The 21985-nt window shown below is 34.5% G+C and overlaps 1 protein-coding gene across 2 annotated transcripts in view; it reads left to right on the top strand.

The window, feature by feature from the left end:
- The window catches only part of KLKB1 (kallikrein B1), a 25248-nt gene extending 13183 nt beyond the window's left edge, over positions 1–12065 (top strand). Inside the window, exons 5-15 of one of the 2 annotated variants that reach the window (XM_011363982.2) lie at positions 478–637; positions 1097–1206; positions 3004–3163; positions 3900–4009; positions 4167–4329; positions 4425–4537; positions 4705–4873; positions 7629–7804; positions 8759–8854; positions 11213–11352; positions 11884–12065. In XM_011363982.2, the coding sequence (XP_011362284.1) occupies positions 478–637; positions 1097–1206; positions 3004–3163; positions 3900–4009; positions 4167–4329; positions 4425–4537; positions 4705–4873; positions 7629–7804; positions 8759–8854; positions 11213–11352; positions 11884–12057 (1571 nt within the window). In that variant the 3' untranslated portion in view covers positions 12058–12065. The remainder of the gene's footprint in view (positions 1–477; positions 638–1096; positions 1207–3003; positions 3164–3899; positions 4010–4166; positions 4330–4424; positions 4538–4704; positions 4874–7628; positions 7805–8758; positions 8855–11212; positions 11353–11883) is intronic. The other variant, XM_023532876.1, reaches the window with a different exon arrangement.
- Positions 12066–21985: the final 9920 nt, after the last annotated feature.

Genomic DNA, 21985 nt, shown 5'->3' with positions numbered 1-21985 from the left:
TATAAGAACGCTTCCTATTTTATGATAATGATATGACACATAGATGTCGACGACAGGGTTTACAGATATAATTTGCAATCATACTGGAGTAGTTGAAAACCAAGAAATAAGCACAGAGACAGAGAAGCTCCTTCGCTCAATGCAAGAGGTTGAAAGCTCATCAGTTTATTTACTCATGCAACCCCCAGCACAATGATAATTTCAGTATGAAATATTACCTGTTTTGCTGTATACACCTTGCAGTTTGGGAAGCAAAATAACCCCTTTTCCATGCTAGTACTCTAAAACATATTAAGATGTGTTAATTTCAAGCAGAGTTTGATAATTTAGTGATGTAATAAAAATTCTAAATCCCCTAATGAATAAGGCATCTGCCAGAATATTATCCTTCAAAACCGTACTGCCCAAATTGATGATCTGTTTCTAGAAGGGAAGCTGGCTGAGTTTGCTTTATGTGTTTTTTTTTTTTTTGTACAGCTTGCCAAAGAGACATTTATGAAGCAATTGATATGAGAGGAGTCAATTTTAATGTATCTAGGGTTAAAAGTGTTGAAGAATGCCAAAAAAGGTGCACCAATAGCATTCACTGCAAATTTTTCACATATGCCATGCAAACATTTCACAATTCAGAGTACCGGTGAGTAAAATTCATAGTGTTTGTTCTGTGCAGTAGTAATTTTATGATTTAATTGTATTCTTCATCACCTTCCCCCCACCCTGCCCAACTGAAAACTAACCAGAGCTTTTAGACCAAAGCACTTTCCTTATTTACTAATTTGCTATCATTTTTTCCTGAAGAGAATAATTTCCATTTGGTTCACAGATAGTCTATGCTTATGGAATGGAGATTTCGTAGAATAATGTCTTATAAAATAGTGTTTCGTACCCTATTTTCACCCTAATCTTCCCTCTGCAGAGGAGGAAGGAATCTATTTACTCAATAACGCAGACTCTTAGCCTATTCATGATCAAAGACATTGTTCAGATTGTTTTGTTTATTTTTCACAGACCATGGATCATTTCAATACAAAATGGACCCCTACTGCATACAACTTGTACTTGGGGAAGCAAAGTAACCTCTTTTCTTCTCATTCAGGAACAGCTGCATATTAAAGCACAGTCCAACAGGAACGCCAACCAGTATAAAGGTGCTGGAAAATGTGGCATCTGGATTCTCACTGAAGCCCTGTGCACTCTCAGAAATTGGTAACTCTATGCCTACTATTTCACTATGTGATTGTAGTAGCCAGAATAAGAGCCCCCCATATATGTTCACATCCTAATCCCTGGAACCTGTGAATGTTACTTTACATGGTCAACGAGGCTTGGTAGATGTGACTAAATTCAGGACTCTTATTCTGGATGATCTGGATGGGCCTAATGTAGTCACAGGGTCCTTATGAGAGAAGGGAGGTGACAGAAGGATCAGAGTTAGAGAGAGGGAGAGATTTGAAGATGCTACCCTGCTAGCTTTGAAATGAAGGAAGAGTTCATTGGCCAAGGAAAGCAGATGGCTTCTAGAAGCTGGAAAAGGCAAGGAAATAGTTTCTCCTACAGAGCTTCCCCAAGAAACACAGCCCTGCTGACATCCTGATTTAGCTCAGTAAGATCCATTTCAGACCTCTAATCTCCAGAACTGTGAGATAATAAATTTGCATTGTTCTAAACAAGTAAGTTTATGGTAATTATTTTTTAAAGCAGCAATAGGATACTATTGACAGTGGTGTCCATTATCTAATGAAATAACTCTAGCATAATGAATCTATGAAGGCTTATAGTTTCAGACATAGAGGTAATTTCAGTTGAATTTTTCAGAAAATTGGCAGGACATTCTACTTTATTTAGCATATCAGGGTGTTACCGATAAGTTGTTATTGAAACCGAACCACTGATAACCAATTCTACACAGTGTCAAGTACCAACTCAGCCAAGCCCTTTATTGGGCGCTGGGCTAGGACCCCTTGGGGAAGATTGGGAAGTCAACAGCAATGCATCTCTTTTCCTATTTGTTTCCTCTCTGCCACAGCACACCCCCTCCATGGTGTGTACAAAATTTATTGGTGCAAATGGTAATGATCATTTAATTTAATTCATATCTTCTCTGTTTTTCAAGTTTGATATTTCAATATAGTATATATTGTTTTTCATAGTAGGTTTTTAAAATTTAATACATACCATAAAATTAATTCTTTAAAGATATATCATTCAGTGGTTTTCAGTGTATTCACAAAACTGTGCGACAATGACCATTATCTAGTTCCAGAACATTTCATCACCCTAAAACAAACACTGTATCCAATAGCAATCATTCGCTATTCAGAGTGTGACTGAAAAGTTGTATTCAGTCCTGTGTTTCTGTGTTCCACAGTTTGTATGGAACAATGGACAACTGGACCACCTAAAACAGGGTAACCAGAGTGGTAATATTATCTAGAAGTAATGGAAAATACACTTTTAAAAAAAGCTCAAGAAGTAAGCTGAAGATATTCAACCTAAAAAGAAGTCAGGATGACTGTCATAATTTTTTTGGAGGGCTGTCATTGGGAAAGGGATTTGACTTTGTCTGTGGTTCTGTGAGGCAGAGCTAGGTAGATGCTATCATGGAAAAAAAAAAAGAATTCCCAGCACAGAGTGGTCCAGAAAAGAAATGGGCCTTGTCATCAGGTAGTGAGCTCCTTATCAATATAAATAGCTAAGTAAAAGTTGAACAACTGCTAAGGGATATTCTTGAGAGGATGTAGATATAGGTTGGCATAGATAACATTTAAGTTCCCTTCCAGTCTCAAGAGATATGTTTTTAGAAAAAGATTTAAATAGTTGAGGTCTACCCATTTTTCTAAACGACAAACAACAAGTTTGGGATATACTGACATTTTTTCACTGAAGATATTTAGTTCTATGAGTAAAAAATAGTCATAATTGCCTTAGTTATAATAAGAAAGTATAAGCAAATTAAGCATTGCATGGTTTATTGAGTAACATCTTGCCTCCGTGAGTTCACAGGGTGCCACATGAACATGTTTCAACATCTTAAATTTTCGGATGTGGATGTTGCCAGAGTTACTGCTCCAGATGCTTTCGTGTGTCGAGTCATTTGCACCTATCACCCCAACTGCCTCTTTTTTACATTCTATACAAATGACTGGACTGTAGAATCACAAAGGTAAGTTTGAATGTGTAATGGTTGCTGCTGGCCTGTCATCACTTTAATTTTATCATTTGAGTTTTTAAAGTTTTGTTCATTTCCCTCAAAATGCTTGAACCCACTGTTTAAGTGGGTACTTTTCTTCCAGGTGTGATTTAGTAAAGAGACTAGCAGATTTTTCAGCCTACTTTCTCTTTAAACTCACTATTGAATCAAGAAAACGACAGCCATGGAAAAAGGAGGATCTGATACCTTTCTAACTGATCTTAATGTTTTGAATTAGCTTGAAGTAAAAATCACTAGCTGGCAACATAGCCTTTAAGCTCATTGGTTCTAACTCCTCTGTTTCAGAAACTAGAGCCTGATTTATCTTGATTAAGGTTCTGGTTTGATCTCTTATCTTCAGATAACCCACCCTTTCCTTTATATACAAGATGGAGCTAAGAGAAGGATATTTAGTTATATAATAGCATCAGCAGCATAAATCCCCAGGATTTGTTCTTTGTTCTCTCTCTTTTTTTTTTTTTTTTCAATCAGAAGATGGAACTTTACCATTCTCTTCTTTTCAGGTTATCTGTGCTTATCACTTTTCTTTAGATGGCTTGATTTACATTTAGTCTCTGTAATTTATTAGAATCCCGCAGTCTGATTTACTTTGAAGAGAGTTTCTCAGAAGAAACTCTGAAGGGTACTTTTTATTTGCCTTTAATACAGTTTTATTTCTTTCTCTTGTTTTTTTTTTTTTTTTAAATAGAAACGTTTGTTTACTTAAGACTTCCAAAAGCGGGACACCAAGTTCTCCCACTCCTCAGGAAAACGCCCTATCTGGATATAGCCTTTTAACCTGCAAACGAACTTTGCCTGGTAATGTGATTTAATAATAATCCATAAAATGTGACAAATTTTATGATCTTTTAACAAATGATAGTGATGAAACAATCCTCAATGTACCAGAAACTAGCGTAGCTGTGGTTTGTTGTTGCTTTCATTTTATAACTTCTTATGTTTATAATTGGCACAGAGCCCTGCCATTCCAAAATTTACACAGGAGTTGATTTTGGAGGGGAAGAATTGAATGCGATCTTCGTTAAAGGAGTGAGTGATTGCCAAGAGACTTGTACGAAGATGATTCGCTGTCAGTTTTTTACTTATTCGTTACTCCCAGAAGACTGTAGAGGAGAGAAGTTAGTGGAAATTTATTTTTCAGACAGTCAGCAAGAGTTTCACGAACTTCGTCCCTTTGTGAAGTTTTAATCTTTATACTGGTCATTTTATCTAGGTGTAAGTGTTCCTTACGATTGTCTATGGATGGTTCCCCGACTAGAATTACATATGAGACTCAAGCAAGCTCTGGTTATTCTCTGAGGTTGTGTAAAATTGGGGATGACTCTGGTGAGTAAACCTCACTTTTTCATAGAACTGTAAAAGAATGTCTGCACCCTTTTCATAGCTTGCTTAGTCTTATGTAATGGAATTATGCATTATGTCTTTTCGTGGCTGAAGAGGAGGACTCTGATTCACTTCAATTCTAGCCATTAACTTCAACACTCTCTTTTTAGACTGCACGACAAAAATAAGCGCCCGCATTGTTGGTGGGACCAACTCTTCTTGGGGAGAGTGGCCATGGCAGGTCAGCCTTCAAGTGAAGCTGACAGCCCAGAGCCATGTTTGTGGAGGGTCAATCATTAAAAAACAGTGGGTCCTAACTGCTGCCCACTGCTTTGATGGGTAAGTCTTGGCAACATCTTATTAAAGTTCTTATTTTGCTGTTTCGTTTGGAATAATCTATAATCAATTTATCTATTATCATGTCAATTTCTGAATGGAAAGTTATTGTTTTTAAATAAAAACATTTTAAGATAAAGATGGTATTCAAAATGTTGAACGACTAGTAGGGTCTGAGCACTGACCAATCTGACCCATCAGGCCAAAGCGGGGTATATTTATAGGACTCACGCTCCCTGGGGAATATCACTCCTGTTTTAAAGAATAACTAAGAAGTGTCCTAACTACTGCCACCTTCACTCACCATTCCCCCAATGTATTCTTCAAGGTCTGATTTTTCAGGCCCTAGATTCACAGATGTACTAAGTAATATTAATAGTAATTAGTAATTATTACCCTATGTATTTCAATTATTATAATTTGATGTAATATTTCTACTTTATCAGGCAAATAGTACACATAACAGGATTAAAAATTTTTAAAACACTTAGATTTTGTAGGTAGAATGGGGCTTGATTCACAGGTCTGCCACTTAGGGGTGTAAATGACCTTGAGCAATTTGTAAATCTCTTACCTTTATTTTCTATCTGTAAAATATGAATGATTATAGTATCCAATTCATAAGGTTATCAGAAGAATTAAGTGACATGCTTAAAATGCTTAGTACTGTCTATGGCCATGACATCCTGAACGTCTGATCTCGAAAGCTAAGCAGGGGCGGGCCTGGTTAGTACTTGGATGGGAGACCACCTGGGAATATCAGGTGCTATAGGCATAAAATAAATAAATAAACAAATTAATTAATTAATTGAAAAATGCTTAGTACTATACCTGGAACATAAAAATTAATCAAAAAATGTAAGCTATGGTTAAATAAGAAAATTAAAAATGGTCAAAGCATATGAATAAGCGAAGGAGATACTAATAACCCAAAACTAAAATGCACTTGATTGCTTTCAAACAGTAATTTTGTTTTCATAGAATTCCCCCTCTTTCCCTCTCTGAGAGGACTGGCCCAGTTACTGTGTACAAGGATTCAGGATGCTATTGCTGAAATACAGCAGTCAAGGGCACAGTGGGTGGAGCAGGCCTTCTCCAGAGTTGCCACAAAGCAGCAGGGACCTCTAGATAGGGCTCTGCTGCCCCCGGCATTGCTGAGGGGAAGACTTTTGGCCTGGAAGGAAAGAGCCTGTGAAGGGAAATAGTTGTTTCCCTTTTTACTAAATGCACTCTAATTGGGATCAAGAATTTCTTTCCTTTTTTCAGCTTTATTGATACATAATTGACATATAACATTGTGTAAATTTAAGGTGTACGAGGTGATAATTTGATATATATATTTTGCAAAATGATTACCACAATAAAGTTAGTCAACACATCCATCACCTCACATAGTTACATTTTTTTTCTGTGTGGTGAGAACTTTGAAGACTTATTCTCTTAGCAACTTTTAAGTATACTGTAAAGTATTAACTATAGTCACCATACTGTACATTATACCACCAGAACTTTTTCAGCTTATAACTGAAAATTTGTACCTTTTGACCTCCTTAGGCCATCACCCTATCTCCACCCCTTGAGCTACCTCCAATCTGCTCTTTATTTCTCTGAGTTCAGTGTTTTCAGACTGCACATATAAGTGAGATCATACAGTATTTGCTTTCTCTGTCTGACTTATTTCACTTAGTGTGATGCCCTCATGTTTCATCTGTGTTGTTGCAAATAGCAGGATTTCTTTCTTTCTTATGGCTGAATAATATTCCATTGCATTTTCTTTATCTATTCGTCCGTTGATAGACACTTAAGTTATTTTCATGTCTTGGCTATTGCGAATAATGTTGCTATGAATATGGGGGTGCAGATATCACTTTGAGATAGTAAATTTATTTTCTTTGGATATATACCCAGGAGTGGGATTGCTGGATCATATGGTAGGTAGTTCTATTTTTAATTTTTTGAGGAATGACCATACTGTTTCTATAGTGGCTGCACCAATTTATGTTAATTCTTGGAGGCTCAGTGTTGTGTTTATAAGAAGTAATATACATGGAGACACTGTGACCTAATTAAAAAAAAATTCACTTTTCACCTAATGTCTCCATTATTTCCTTGAGAGTTTTTTGCATGTCTGAGACCACGCATTTGGTGATACATATTTCCATATCTTTACACAACATAAGATTTTGCTTTAAATAATAATTTTAAATTTACTTTGTATACTTTGTATATTCATATTTAAAGAGTTAATTTAAAATTTCACACTTCTGGAAATATAAATAGAAAGAATTTAAATAGCACTGATATCTTCCCTCATTTGCCCTATCACAGAAGGGGGGTATAAAATCAGTCTGACTTCCTGACAGTTCTTAATTTCATGAGGGAAATTGATTTCAGGTTTGGCAATCTGAGCATTGTCTTCTTGTGATACACTACTAGAGTCTTTCCCGATCATAATTTCTCTCAGAGTGAGACAGCATCATCCTTGTAATTTTACTTACAGTAAACATGAAATAATTACATAAATGTATAATTTTAATGTTATTAACTAAATCTTCAGAGATTCAGTAGTGCTGGCTAATGAAAAATTGCAAAGAGGAGAGATAAGGTAAGTAAAAATATGTCACATGATATAGTATTTTCTTCCTAGTATTTACTTATTTATTTATTTATTTATTTAAAGTTGAAGTGAAAGGAAAAAGGGTCAATATCCAAGGCTAGCATTTTTGGTTTCAAATAGGTATTTATTTTTCCCTCCTAGGCTTCTCTTTTCGGATATTTGGCGCATTTATGGTGGCATTTTAAATTTGTCAGAGATAACAAAAGAAACACCTTTCTCACAAATAAAAGAGATTATTATTCACCCAAATTATAATATCTCAGAAAGTACTCATGATATTGCCTTAATAAAGCTTGAAGCTCCTTTGAATTATACTGGTACGTAACACATTTAAGGAGAAGCTAGACTGCCGAATGGCATTGATTTAAGTTTTCACATTACTTTGAAAAAGAGAGCAGAATCTGCAGAGATTATCTTTATTTTCCGGCTGGTGGAGTTGAGGGAAAGGTGAAGATTGTCAGGGAAGCTGAGACCTGTGACTTGACATAAGATCTCTACTTAAAGGGCAAGAAATGTTAATTACTTCTTTCAGGTAGGAATACAACTGCTTATACATTATTGAAATAATAGACATAGAAATGTCTTTGTTATCTGAGAAGTATGGCTTTCTTTGACAAGTGTAGCAGAATTACCATTGGTTTGGGTTTAGGCTTATTGATAACTATATGAGGACAAGTGGGTCAGATACTAATTTCCAGGTATAATTTGAGCAGAGAGACTAATGCAGAAGGAGCTCAGGGAGGACTGTAACATGTCAGTCGGAAGTCCTGCCTTCAGGTACAATGACTCACAGTTCCTGAATGCCTGCAGTGACCATTAACAATTCTGTGACCTTAGGCAAGCTGTTGTTATGTCTTTGCACCTCACATTTCCTCACCTGTAAAATGAGCATGATAATTACCCCCCATCGAGTTGAATAATTAAGTCACTTAGTGAGTTAAAGCACTTAAAAGTTGCCTGAGACTGTGTAGACACTCTACTATTACGATTAAAAGTATCATACACAGAATAAGAGACAGAATTTCTAAGTGCTTTTGGGTTCTGAGTTTTAAAATTTAATCTAGAAAAATAACACCAAAAATAGCAGGTGGAAATGTCTCTGATGGTGAGAAATTTTCTTGAATCAATGATCTTAGAAACGGAGCAGGAAGCAACAGCATTATTCTTCTTGGTGCTACTCTAGAAAGAGAATATGGGAAAAGGAAAGTATGTATTTTTTAAGTCAATATCAATAACTTTAACCAAACTCTAATTTAAAAATTACCTTTCAGAATTCCAAAAACCAATATGCCTCCCTTCCAAAGATGATACAAATACAATTTATAGTAACTGTTGGATAACTGGATGGGGCTTCACAAAGGAAAAAGGTATAGTATCACATTTTAAATGTTGTTCCTAAAGCAAGTCTTGTATGTTAAAGCACAAGGAGTGCATCAGTTCAATTGGCCTCTGTCTAAAATTACATCCAAATTCACTTTTCCAATCTGTCGATTCTCAAGTATTTATCTAGTGATTCTTGAGAAGATGTAGCTTTGCTTGGGCCTGGAAGAATTAATAAGGTAAACTTTTAAGCATCTTATTCTATAATAAAGATCATTTGTTTGACTTCACATAAAAGATTGATCCGATATAGGGCTAACAAGCCCACTCAAGCCCACTTTGTCCTTGGTATTAGTTGCGTTCCTATCTCCCAAAGCCACTGTTCTCTCTTGATATTAATGATCAGGAGCATAGGCAGGAGCATACCATCTCCCTGTATGGCAGGCTATTAATCTTTTTTAAATGCATCCTTCCAATAATCTTTCTTTTTATTAAATTTATTGAGGTGACATTAGTTAATAAAATTATATAGGTTTCAAATGTATAATTCAGTAATACATCATGTGTATATAGCATTGTGTGTTCACCATCCAAAGTTAAATTTCCTTCTGTCACCATATATTTGACCCCCTTTACCCTTATTTACCTCCTCCCTCCCCACTTTCTTTCTGGTAACCACTAAACTGTTTTCCATGTCCACGAATCTCTGTTTTTTTATTTTGTTTGTTGCTTTCAGTTTTATATCCCACCTATAAATGAAATCATATGGTTCTCAACTTTTTCTGTTTGACTTATTTTGCTAGCATACTATTCTCAAGACCCATTCGCATTATCACAAATGGCAGTATTTCATCTTTTCTTCCTATAATCCGATAAACCTGTGAACCACTTTTTTTTACTTAAAAAATTTTTTATTTTCAATTGTAGTTGACATTTGATATTATATTTGTTTCAGATGTTCTGCACAGTGGTTAGACATTTATATAACTTATGAAGTAATTCCTCCATTAAGTCTAGTACCCACCTGGCACCACACAGTTATTACGATATTACTGACTATATTCCCTATGCTGTACTTTACATTCCTGTGACTATTTTGTAACTACCAATTTGTACTTCTTAATCCCTTCACTTTTTTCACTCAGTTCCCAACCCTGCTCCCATCTCTGAACCAGTTCTTGAACGATGATTTTAAAATGCTTAAATAAAACATATAGGATTGCAAAAGCGACCAATGAAATTGCAAGAGAGTTATCAAAACTACTTTTTAAAAGATATAAGAATACATGTGCTTCTTTATTAATATATTATCAAGTTGTTCTAATAACTAACTTTGAAATTATGATGAGCAAGAATGATAATATCCATTATCTGCCACAACTGTAAAGCGATAGGAAAATATCTGTGATTTGTATTGATGGCAAAGTCATAGGTACAGCTAATACTTTTGAGATTCCTGCCTACATTCATAATTGAAGGGATCATTAGACTTCAGTTTGGAGGTTGGTGAAAATAAGAATATATTTGTTTTCTATTCAAGTTTATAGACCATGTGTATTCTTTCTATGGACCCTAGGTTAAAAAACTCTACTATGGACACTTGATGTATTTCAATTGCTCTTGAAATTTTCAGGAACAGATCATTTTTCCTTTCCAAAATTATGTTTCTGATAGACGCTATAAGGAATAATATCTGTATCATTGTTTTAAAAAAGAGATCACACCAAGATCTCTCCATCTTTTCTGATTCAGTTCTTTATTCAACTAATATAACTTTTTCAAATTTTTGACTAATACCTAGAGAGAGAAAGATTTAAAAGTAACCATAACTGAACACAGAAAACTCCCAATGTATATCCAAGGGGAGCCCAGACACTGGTGGAAATTAAATTATTTGTAAATAAATTGTTCTTAATGGAAAACACACTTGGATTTACTTAAGAAGAAAATATTCTATTGTCACAAGTTTGGACTTTTTTCCAAAAATTATATATTTTAAAATTATCATTGTTAACATATAAAACAAATAAACACTATAAGGTAAGCACTTTTAGGCTTCTGGATTGTAGGCAAGAGGGAATTTCTAAGAAACTTTTATTGAGATGAGAGAATGGCAGAGAATATGGAAGCAAAGTCTCTGATCAGACCAGGGTTCTTGGATTGTCCTAACACTGCATCAGAGGCCAATGCAGGCGCGCTCTCTCTCTCTCTCTCTCTCTCTCTCTCTCTCTCTCTCCCATTCTCTCCCTGTTTTGTGTAACTCTACCTTCTCACCTTTAGTATTTACACCCAAAGAAATGACCTTAATGCAAAGTTCATCATTCTGATTTGCTTTAAGACTTCAGTCTTATTTCTATATTTATTGTATGTCCTTCTTTTAAAGTTATATATTGGTTACTTCATAGGTGAAATCCAAAATATTCTACAAAAGGCAAATATTCCTTTGGTAACAAATGAAGAATGCCAGAAAAGATATAGAAATTATGAAATAACCAAGCAGATGATCTGTGCTGGCTATAAAGAAGGGGGAAAAGATGCTTGTAAGGTAATCATTCAGTTGTGAAAAACACAATAAGCTACTCAAAAAAATTAATTTCAAAATATATTTCTCAATGGCATATTTCATTATAGTTTTTTTAAAAACAAATCTAAGCCAAATGATCTGATAATTTCACAAGTAACCTCTAACAAATTGATATATAAGTAACTTCTAAGAAATTATATATATATATGTGTGTCTCTGTGTGTGTGTGTGTGTGTGTGTGTGTGTGTGTATATAGTTAAAATCTGTGCAGAAGCATGCTATATTTAAGGAAAGACAATTGTACATACGATAATTACACCAAAATATAAGATTATTAGATTTATTTGACATTGGAATGATGATATAAAAATTTATTTGTTGGACAATACATTATTGAATTAAATCATTTTTACCACATCCAACAACTAATGAGGCATATGAGATACCTGAAGATCTATAAAAAATTGGATGTGTGTGGTGTGACTACAGAATTTTAAGGACACGTCTGTCATAAACTTCTATCATTTTACTTTTCTACCCGCTGTAATACAGGGAGATTCAGGTGGTCCTTTAGTTTGTAAACACAACGGAATATGGCATTTGGTGGGCATCACCAGTTGGGGTGAAGGCTGTGCCCGCAGTGAACAACCAGGTGTCTACACCAAAGTTGCTGAGTACGTGGACTGGATTTTAGAGAAAACAGAGGAAGACGATGGATACCTTTGATGAAGTCATTGGGGTGAGGGAGCTTTATAAAGGTGGAGAAGAGCCCAGTGTATAGCATAAGTTTTGTGATTTGGGTTCATTTCAAATACTGAGTCTTGGGGTTCTTATCTGCAAAAGGGTAGAGAGTGATATCTACCTTGTGTCATTGTTGTGAGATAATACATACAAAGCTGCTGAGGACGGTGTCCTGCAGAGGCATGTTTTCAGCGTTTGGTAATAGTGGGAGATAATAACTGAACATCTCCATGATTGTTGTGAAATAAAATGGCAAAAGAGTGTGATTCAAGAGTGATTTTTTTTTTTCTTTTCTGATTTTGAAACAGAACTGATGAAAAGTGACTCCAGATGCTAGCACAGTGCCTGGGATCATTGTAATCTTACTGCTTCCTCTGGAACTTAGTATATCTCAGCGATAATAATTTCTCCTCTGTGCCTCACCCACGTGATCATGAAACCTACACTGCCCACCCCACTTTGGGTGAAGTGCCAGTAAGCTTGATTTTTTTTTTTTTTTTTTTTTTTGCCAAATGGAAAGGAAGAAACCTGGGTAACATTCAGTTTTCCAAGAAAATGATGAGTTATCTGAATCTGGGAGAATAATGGTACACCTTTTTATCTTAGCCTTCTACTTTGGTTACCCTGGTATTGCCACAAAGCTCCAGGCAGGCTGTGTGTAGTGATGACCTGTGAGATCTGTCTGGTTTACAGCTCCTGCAATTGGCTCATTGCACAGCTTTCGTGGAGGGTAAGGAATCTGCTTTTTTCAGGATTCGGTGGATATTGGGATGTGCCATAGTAATTCAAGAAGCATTATTAGGTACAAAGTATCTTGTTAAGTTTGGTCTTATAAGTTCACAGTAGTAGGAAGTAGCCTTGGAATGAATGATTTAAATCCTCATGCAACACAAATTCTAAACTTGACAGTGAGAACCACAACCAACACCAGGTATTTGGGTTCAGTTCAGTTAAGCTGACAACATTTATGCAGAAGTGACCATTTACAAAATATTGTATAAATTAAGAGAAAATAAGAAAAGTGAAATTTCTAAAAGAGATTGAGTTCTTCCTTCCATACTCAAAGACACTCTAAGTGGTAGTAAAGGGCTAAAGATGGAGGGGGCTGAAGAAAAACCATGAAGCCTGGGTTATTCACAAACTATACAGTAGGAAATTGAACAGTTAAAATTTCATCCAGAAGTAAAATCTCTAGATTTTGTACATCTGGCTAGATTCCATGAAATGATTACAAATAAACAGAAATTCATCTTTTACTTTGGCATGCAATAAAGATATCGGCCTTTGTTTTATGTGGACATTGTGTTATATTTAAATGGGAAAAAAAGGTTTCCAATAAAAATCTTTTATCTGCGGCTTTTCATACGGGGTATTTAAACAGGATTTTGGAGTGCTTGCAAAGTAATTATTGGGCTTTTGTTGGTCAGGATACGATCTTGTTTGGGAACAGCTGAGAAGAGAGTTTTGAAGTGTGGCATTCCCTTGGGATATCAGGGATCATTTTAAGGTTTCCAACAAAGTCGGTGGTACTGGAATGGTCTCTTTATGGCTCACCGTGTCTTCATATACAAAGGGTGAACAGAGAAGCTCTTTATTCAGTAAGACCTTTTAGGACTTCGAAGTGGGTACACAGCTAAGAAGGAGAGAGGTTGAAATGACTTCATACCCAGGAGGAAGAGTGAAGTAGGAGGCATGGGTGTGCTGTCTCAGAGAGGGTGGTGATAACACCAAGCCTGGCAGCTGGCATTGCTCTCTCCCTGGGACAACAACATATATGCCTGTGGAAGATACATTACATGTACACATCTAATAGGAAGTTACCCAAAGGCTTCAACATCTGTCTCTTTCCTTACCAAGGTGTGAGAAACCACTAATTTAAACTTAAAGCTTTTATTTTAATAAAATAAAATTACTTCTATCTGCTCACTAATCTGTGAACGACTTTGAAGGAGGTCCTCTTTCATATTGCATATAAATGGGCATTGGAGGCTCCAAGAGTTTTTAAAAAGATTAGCTCGAGGTCACTGGCAAGTACAGGACGAAGACAAGCTTAGCATTCACATCCCAGATTATAGCCCAAATCACGTTGCCTTGCATTACGAGAAAGATGAAAAGACAGAAGCATTTATAACCATCATTTGTCCTTTTCCTTATCATCTAAGGCAGTGGATCTCAGCTGGGGACAGTTTTGTCCCCCAACCCCACACAGGGGACGTTTGGTAATGTCTTCAATTTTTGTTTGGTGCACTTTGGCAAGGGAGCGCTACCAGCATCTAGTAGGTAAAGGCCAGAGTTGTTGTTAAACATCCTGAATGCACAGGACAGCTTCCACAATCGAAAATCATAGGACCAAAATATCAATAATGCCATAGTTGAGAAACCCTGATCAGCATTAAAACTTTATAATGAAAAGAAAATATTTCAGGGACAGCGAGGAAGGGTTTACAGGACATAGGAGGCTACATCCTTTTCCAAAACAAATCTTGATGACAGAGAAGGAGCTCCAGGAGAAAACTGACTGTGGCTGCGACTGAGAAGAGGTTCGCACCAGTAGTATGCCTGTGTGGTGTTTCCTGTATCATACAGAGAATGTTAGGTCACCAATAAACCTGACTACTGATTTGCACTTGAGTCCCTATAGACTAAATTCTGGATTCTTCCTGATAGTCCATCTAGTAATTTTTAATTTTCATTAGGCTTCAAATCATTTTTTTTCACTGGAGGCAAAAATAAAAAAAGACAAAAAAAAAAAACCTTTAGATAAAAGTAGTCCACATCAGAATTCTAAATTATAATGGCATTAGTCGAAAAGCGTTTTGAGAATGCTACTGACAGTTTGAAAGGAAGGTCTATTTTAACTCAAAGAGTTTCTATGCAGTTAAGACTCTTTCCCCACTTTTATTTGAACAAAGAAAAATATTTTTGGAATCCTTATACTATTTCATAGGTTTTAGAGATTTCATTAACTAGCTAAACCAAATTTAGGAAAATATTTGGTTTCTCAAGTATTTCTTTCATTAGAGTCTTTCTGTTTCTCTCAATAGGGTTAGAGAGTTATCATTATAGTCCTTTTAGGGCTTTAAGATGGAGATGGGGTTTCATGGAGTAAACAATAAGGGATATAAGGATGTTATATAATTTCACGTATCAGTTTTCCATGAAAACCTGCCTTGGCATAAATTTGCCATTCTGTTATGTTTGAGCTTCATAAAAAGCAGTGCATCACAAATGTGTGCTTTTTGTGTCACTAGAATGTACTTAATTTAAATAGGAAACTCAAGAAAGCAGCTAAGGACTCTTTGTGCCAAGATAAGCCATAAAACCTTGGCAACAGATCAAATAAAAATATCTGAATAACTGCCTTCCAGATAGAATGCCACAATAGTTTTTTGGTATTTTGTATAAAGACCTCTTCTAAGTTCAAATCCCCCTTCACTTTCTGCCCTGTGGAACAAAATACTGGCTTCCCTTATCAAAATTCTCAAATTAGTTAATATGGAGCCAAGCTTCAAATGTACCTTTACTAACTATTCCTTCACCTTCTCCTTTATAAGTTCTCTCTTTCTCTCCACATTTTCCTTTCTATAAGAGTTTTGAAAGGTTGTCCAGTAGTCCTAATCTTGAATCATCTTTCTATGTAGGCTTTTGGCCACCAGACACAGGGTATTCCACGCCTTCAGAAACCGTTTAGATGATGACATTATTATGATAGACATAAAATGAGATTCTCTCTCTCTCTCTCTCTCTCTCTCTCTAAATATTAAAATTTTCAAAGTAAACTGGCAACATTTTCCAGGTTCAGAAGATCACACTAATATTAGCAAATTGTCCCTAAACAAAGTATAATATTTCCTCTGGCACCTAAATTTCGAAATTTCGAACAAGGGCAAACTTATAATTTTATTTCTCCCCTCATCTTCAGAATATTTTTTAAAACCTATGACTCCATTTATAAACCTAAGGTCTTATTTTGCTTTTCTATGGAAAATTAGACGTCTTCTCTGAACCATAAAATTTTCTTTCTCTAAAATTTATGTGAATCAAACATATTAAAAAGTTTTTAATTTTTATTCCTTTTACATTTCCAGGGGACCAAATAGAAATCCTTAGGGCTAATCAATGCTTAATGTTATAAATGAGGAATCTGAAGCCCAGAAAGAAAGCAACTTGTCCAAGAACCCACATGTAGCTGGTTTACAGCGTTGGAGGCTGGTTTCTGCTCAAGTGACATAACTAGTAAATTAATGAATAGAGCTGAGTAATAGGAAACACGCATCAGCATGCCTTTCATAGAGCTTTAGTCCTTCTTCCAGGTCAATGAGAAGGCTCTTAGAAATGTAATTAGGTGAAATCCAGAAAAGGATTTCACAAGCTTTCCTCTCTATGAACTAGTCTGACCACTAGGAGGCGCCTTCCAGGAGGAAGACAATTGACCTTTTATTTTTGGATTGCCTGTGATGTGACAGGTAGACATGTCATTCACTCCCTGGATCTCCATTTGTGTTTCAGTGAGCCGAGATCTAAAGAAAGCTATGAAAGTCTCATTTTTATCATTTTTCAAAAAAAAAAAAAAGTTTAATTTAAACTTTCGGTGTTTGCAAGTGAGAAAAAAAAGAGCATGGCTCCTTAGAACAAACCATATCTGCATAGACCTCTGAGGAGGTAACATTATATACAGGGAAATTGTGAGTCTAGAAGAGCAGGACACTTACGGTCCGCCCTTACCTTCTAACCACTCACTCCCAGCCCCCAACAGCTGAAATTTTATCCATCAGACTTCTCTCGGTTTTGTCTTTTTTTTTGGACTGTGAGACTCAAATTAGCCTTGAATTAATGATTAACATTAATTAACAGTTGATATTCGAAAGTACAGTTAAGTGCAACTTTGGCTAGCAGGCAAACTAAATGTGAGTTTCCCCAACAGCTAAGGCACACAAGCAAATTCGAGTTCTCTAGCTGTCTCTGTGTGTGTCATATGCTTGAATATACAGTAAAATAAGAGAAAAAATAATAATATATTGAGAAAGCAAGTAACTCTACATTTTGGATATGCATAGATTTTAAGGGCTTTCACAGACATGCTGTACAAAGAGACAATGTTACATAACATTGAGAACCAGTAAAAGTAAATACTAAAGTTAAGTGAACATTGCTTGCACAAACTTATTTAGAGAAGGATGAAGACAATTGTGGAAAAAAGAAAAACATTTTTATGAAGAATTGCATCAAACAGGTTTTTTTTTCAGGTATGGTTTCAAAATTATTATTTAGGGTTTTTCTACCACAGGGGTTTAACAAATTTTTACAATAGAAAATTATTGTTTTTTTAGACATCCAGATGCTTGAATTACATAGTTTTATTTTTATAAAAAGATTTAATAAGATTTAATTAAAATTTCAGAAAGTTAAAATTTAAAATGTTAACATTCCACAAATAAATTTTAATATTTATTTGATATAATTTGCATTTTACACTTTAATTTTAATAGATGATTTAAACAGAAAAATAATATTTGAAAACATAAAAATGATTTTAATTTTACATTAACTTTATTTTACATCTTTATGAAAATATATTCAAATTTTGTAATTTGAATACAATTGCATTTAACATTAAATTTTTTTTTCTTTTTTATTAAATTTATTGGGATGACATTGTTAATGAAATTATGTAGGTTTCAAGGGTACAATTTAAAAACACATCATATGCATATTGCATTGTGTGTCCAACACTCAAAGTTAAATTTTCTTCTGTTATCATATATTTGACCTCCTTTACCCTTATCTACCTCTTGCCCTCCCCCACTTTCCTCTGGTAACAGCTAAACTGTTGTCTGTATTCATGTGTCTCTGTTTGTTTGTCACGTTCATTTATTGCTTTCAGTTTTATATCCCACATATAAGTGAAATAATATGTTTTTCAAATTTTTCTGTCTGACTTATTTTGCTTAGCACGATTATCTCAGAATCCATTCATGTTGTCACAAATGGCAGTGTTTCATCTTTTCTCATGGCTGAGTAATATTCCACTGTATATATGTACCACATCTTTATCCAATCATGTAGTGAAGGATGTTTAGGTTGTTTCCATGTCTTGGCCATCTTGAACAATGCTGCTATGAACATTGGGGTGCATATGTCTTTACGGATAAATGTTTTCAAATTTTTGGGGGTAGATACCCAGAAAAGGGATTGCTGGGTCATATGGTAATTTTATTCTTAGTCATTCTTACTGTTTTTCATAGTGGCTGTACCAATTTACATTTTTCACCAGCAGTGTATGAGGGTTCCTTTTTCCCAAAAACGTCTCCAAACACTTGTTAGTACTTGTCCTATTGATAATAGCCGTTCTACCGTATGATTTCACTCATATGTGGGATATAAAACTGAAAGCAACAAATGAACAAGACAAACAGAGACTCATGGACACAGACAACAGTTTAGCTGTTACCAGAGGGTAAGGGAAAGGAAGAGGTAGATAAAGGTAAAGGGGGCTGAATATATGGTAACAGAAGAAAATTGAACTTTGGGTGTTGAAAATACAATGCATCATACATATGACATATCATTGAGTTATACACTTGAAACCTATATAATTTTAACCGTCACCCCAATAAATTAAATAATAACGTTTTTAAAAAGTACACATGAATGATTGATCAATAAAATATAGTTGGGAAAAAAATAGTGAGCTGGAGGTGGAGGAGAGGAAGGGAAGGAAGGAGGGAAGAGAACCTCTTCCCATCAGTCCTAGGTTCTTCAGAACATGAAAGTGTCGAACACTGAACACAAAGCCCTGCTGAGGAATGTCCTAGGATTTGGGGAAGATAAAAATCAGCATTATGATAGGAACACTTGTGAACACTATTGAATAAAGTACTCCCCTCCCTCCCTGTTTCTTATAAACCTTGATGTCAGCAAACTAATTACAAATTCACATTTTATGTTTTAAAAATATGCACATTTTTTTCATAGGGTGATTTCATTATACCAAATGATACATTTCATTTTATTTGCCTCAGTTTCTGGTGGTAAGTAGAACTTTATCTTAAGTATGGACTGAAAATAGCTTGTTTCCTGACTTGTAGATTAGAAAACAGGGCATAAATCCAGAGACAGAAATCACACCCCATTACCCCAGATTTGTGGGAGAATCCTACGCCGTCTACTCCAGGGAGGGAAGGAAATAAAATTGTTTTATTTATTTTCTGCTTAAGGCTCCAGGGGCTTTCAAAGCAAGGAAGGGAATCGAGGTGAAGGAATTCATAATAGTAGGAATCTATGTCTATATTTATATCCGTATCTATATCCATATCTATACCTATATTTATATCCAAATTTATATTACGCATTTAAATAATATTTAAGAGCAATATTAAAAAACAGAAGTCTTGATTTACCTCATTGATCAGTCAGTTTTCCATAAAGCAGTCAGTTTAATGCAACACACACATATTGCAATTTTGGGCTGAAAAATATTATACAAATATTCTTGCAATTAGAATTTACACATTTCAATAATTTAACTACTGCTGTTAATTCTCCACTCTACATCATGTCCACTACATTTGTTTACAAATTACTTAACCAATATTCAGAAAGACATATCTGTACTAGTATTTTTAGACCCCATGTTTATTCTTTATTTATGATGAAAACAAGCATTTATTTTAAAAATAGCATATATATTACAGTTAATTTCTGCTACTGTTGCTAGCATTCTATGTAAACTTTGTTTTGGCATATGTGAAAAATGGCAAATCTAGGTAAAGAGATTTGAAATAAAATAAATTCCACTGTAGTGAATAATTTTATTTTTTTGTGTGATAAGAATCTTACTAGATTATTATATTTATTCATTGTCATCATTGTGAACTAGTATTGTTAGTTCATTGATAACCAAGTCAGTGCTAACTCAATGGATATATTTCGAACACTGAACCCAACTGCATGTATACATACAAACATGTTTTACATATGCACATGGAACATTTACAAAAAAATTGACCACATACAAGGCTCTGAGGCTAATCTCAACACATTTTAAAGAATTAAAATTACATAGAGTGTGTTAACCGATTACAATGGAATTGAGCTAAAAAGAAAAAAAAAACAACTGGAAAATCCCCAAATTTTTAAAAATAAAGTTATACTCTTTTAAATAAATATCTGTCAAAGAATACATCCCAATGGAAATTAGAAAATATATTTAATTGAGTGATAATGAAAATATGACACATCAAAACTTTGTCGTGTAGCTGAATCAGTGCTGAGATCAAATGTGTAGGCTTATAGACAACCATTAGACTAGGGAAAAGGTAAAAATTAGTGATATAAGAATCCGGCTCGAGAAGGTAGAGATTAGCAAATTACATGCAAAGAAACTAAAAGGAAGAAAAAAAAGAGGCAACTGCAGAAATTAATTAAATGTAAGACAAATATATATTGGAGAAGGTCGACTCATTTTATAAAGTCAGTGGAATCTTAATACTAAAACATGACAGGGATATTATGACATTATGACAAATCATAGGCCTTTTTACTTCATGAGCATTGATGCAAATATCAAACAAAATATTACCAAACTTAACCCAGTGATATGTTTTTGTTTATGAAAAGATTGTTATATTTCCACAAAGTTGGATTTATCACAGGAATGAGAATTTCATTTAGTATTCAAATATCAATAGAGGCACCACTGCCGGGTATTCCCTAAAAGAAGTGAAACTAGAGAGTCAAATAGATGGGTTCACAGCAGCATGATTCATGATAGCAACCCAAGTGTCTATCACAGGATGAACAGAGAAACATAATGTGGATATATGTACAAAGAAATATTATTTAGCCTTAGAAAGGAACGAAATTCTGACACACGCTACAACATGGACAAACTTTGAAGATATTATGCTAAGTAAAATAAGCCAGTTACAAAAGAACAAATACCATATGATTCCACTTATATAAGATATGAAGCATAGTCAATTTTATAGAGATAGAAAGTAGAATGGTGATTGCCAGGGTTTGTGGGGAGGAGGGATGAGGAGTGAATGTTTAGTGGGTAGAGATGTTCTGAAGGGAAGATGAAAAAGTTCTAGAGATGTACATGCTACTACAATAAAAAAATAAAAATAATTTTAAAATTAATACATGCAGAAAAAATTGATAAAATTTTATTTTATTCATGATGAGAACTCAGCAAACTGGAAATAAAAGGGAACTTCCCTCATCCGTTAAATTATATCTGAAAACAAACAAAAATCCAAATAAAAAATCTTCAAGAAACTTAATACTTAATTCTGAAATATTGAGAATGTCCCCCGAGAAATTGAGAAAAAGACAAGAATTTCCACCACTATTTCCATTAAACATTATACTGGAAGTCTCAGTCAGCATAGTAAGGTACGAAAAAAAAAATAAAGGTAAAGAACTAGGAAAAAATATACTCTCATTGTTCACAGATGATATAATTATGTACCTAGAAAAATCCAAAATAACCAATGCATAAATTATTTGAGCCAATAAATTATATTAGCAAGAAATCTGGAATTCACAGTAAATATACAAAAACAAGCAGTTGCTAGTTCTCCAAAAAAACAAATTAACCAGTATTTACTGGCACTAAGAAGCTGTATTTAGATTTTGAAATTCAGTTGCCTTGTAAAATTGAAGTACCCACTTAGCAGGCGGTAAGTTCTAAGAAATTAGGCACTTTAATATTAAATATATAAAATCTATTTAACCCATCAAAAAGTTAATAAGCTTCTTAAAACTAATGTTTTAAGTTTTGATTGCTCTATACTTACATACTTTCCTACATATTTATTGGCATTTTGGTCATTACTACAATAAACATTTGTTATATTTTACCCCGCTCACAGTATTTTCATTTTTGTTATATATATTTGTGTATATA

This window comes from Pteropus vampyrus, unplaced genomic scaffold (genome assembly GCF_000151845.1).
Source record: "Pteropus vampyrus isolate Shadow unplaced genomic scaffold, Pvam_2.0 Scaffold92, whole genome shotgun sequence".
Taxonomy (NCBI): Eukaryota; Metazoa; Chordata; class Mammalia; order Chiroptera; family Pteropodidae; genus Pteropus; species Pteropus vampyrus.
Note: the sequence above shows the minus strand (reverse complement) of the source record. Positions and strands in the feature narration are given on the sequence as shown.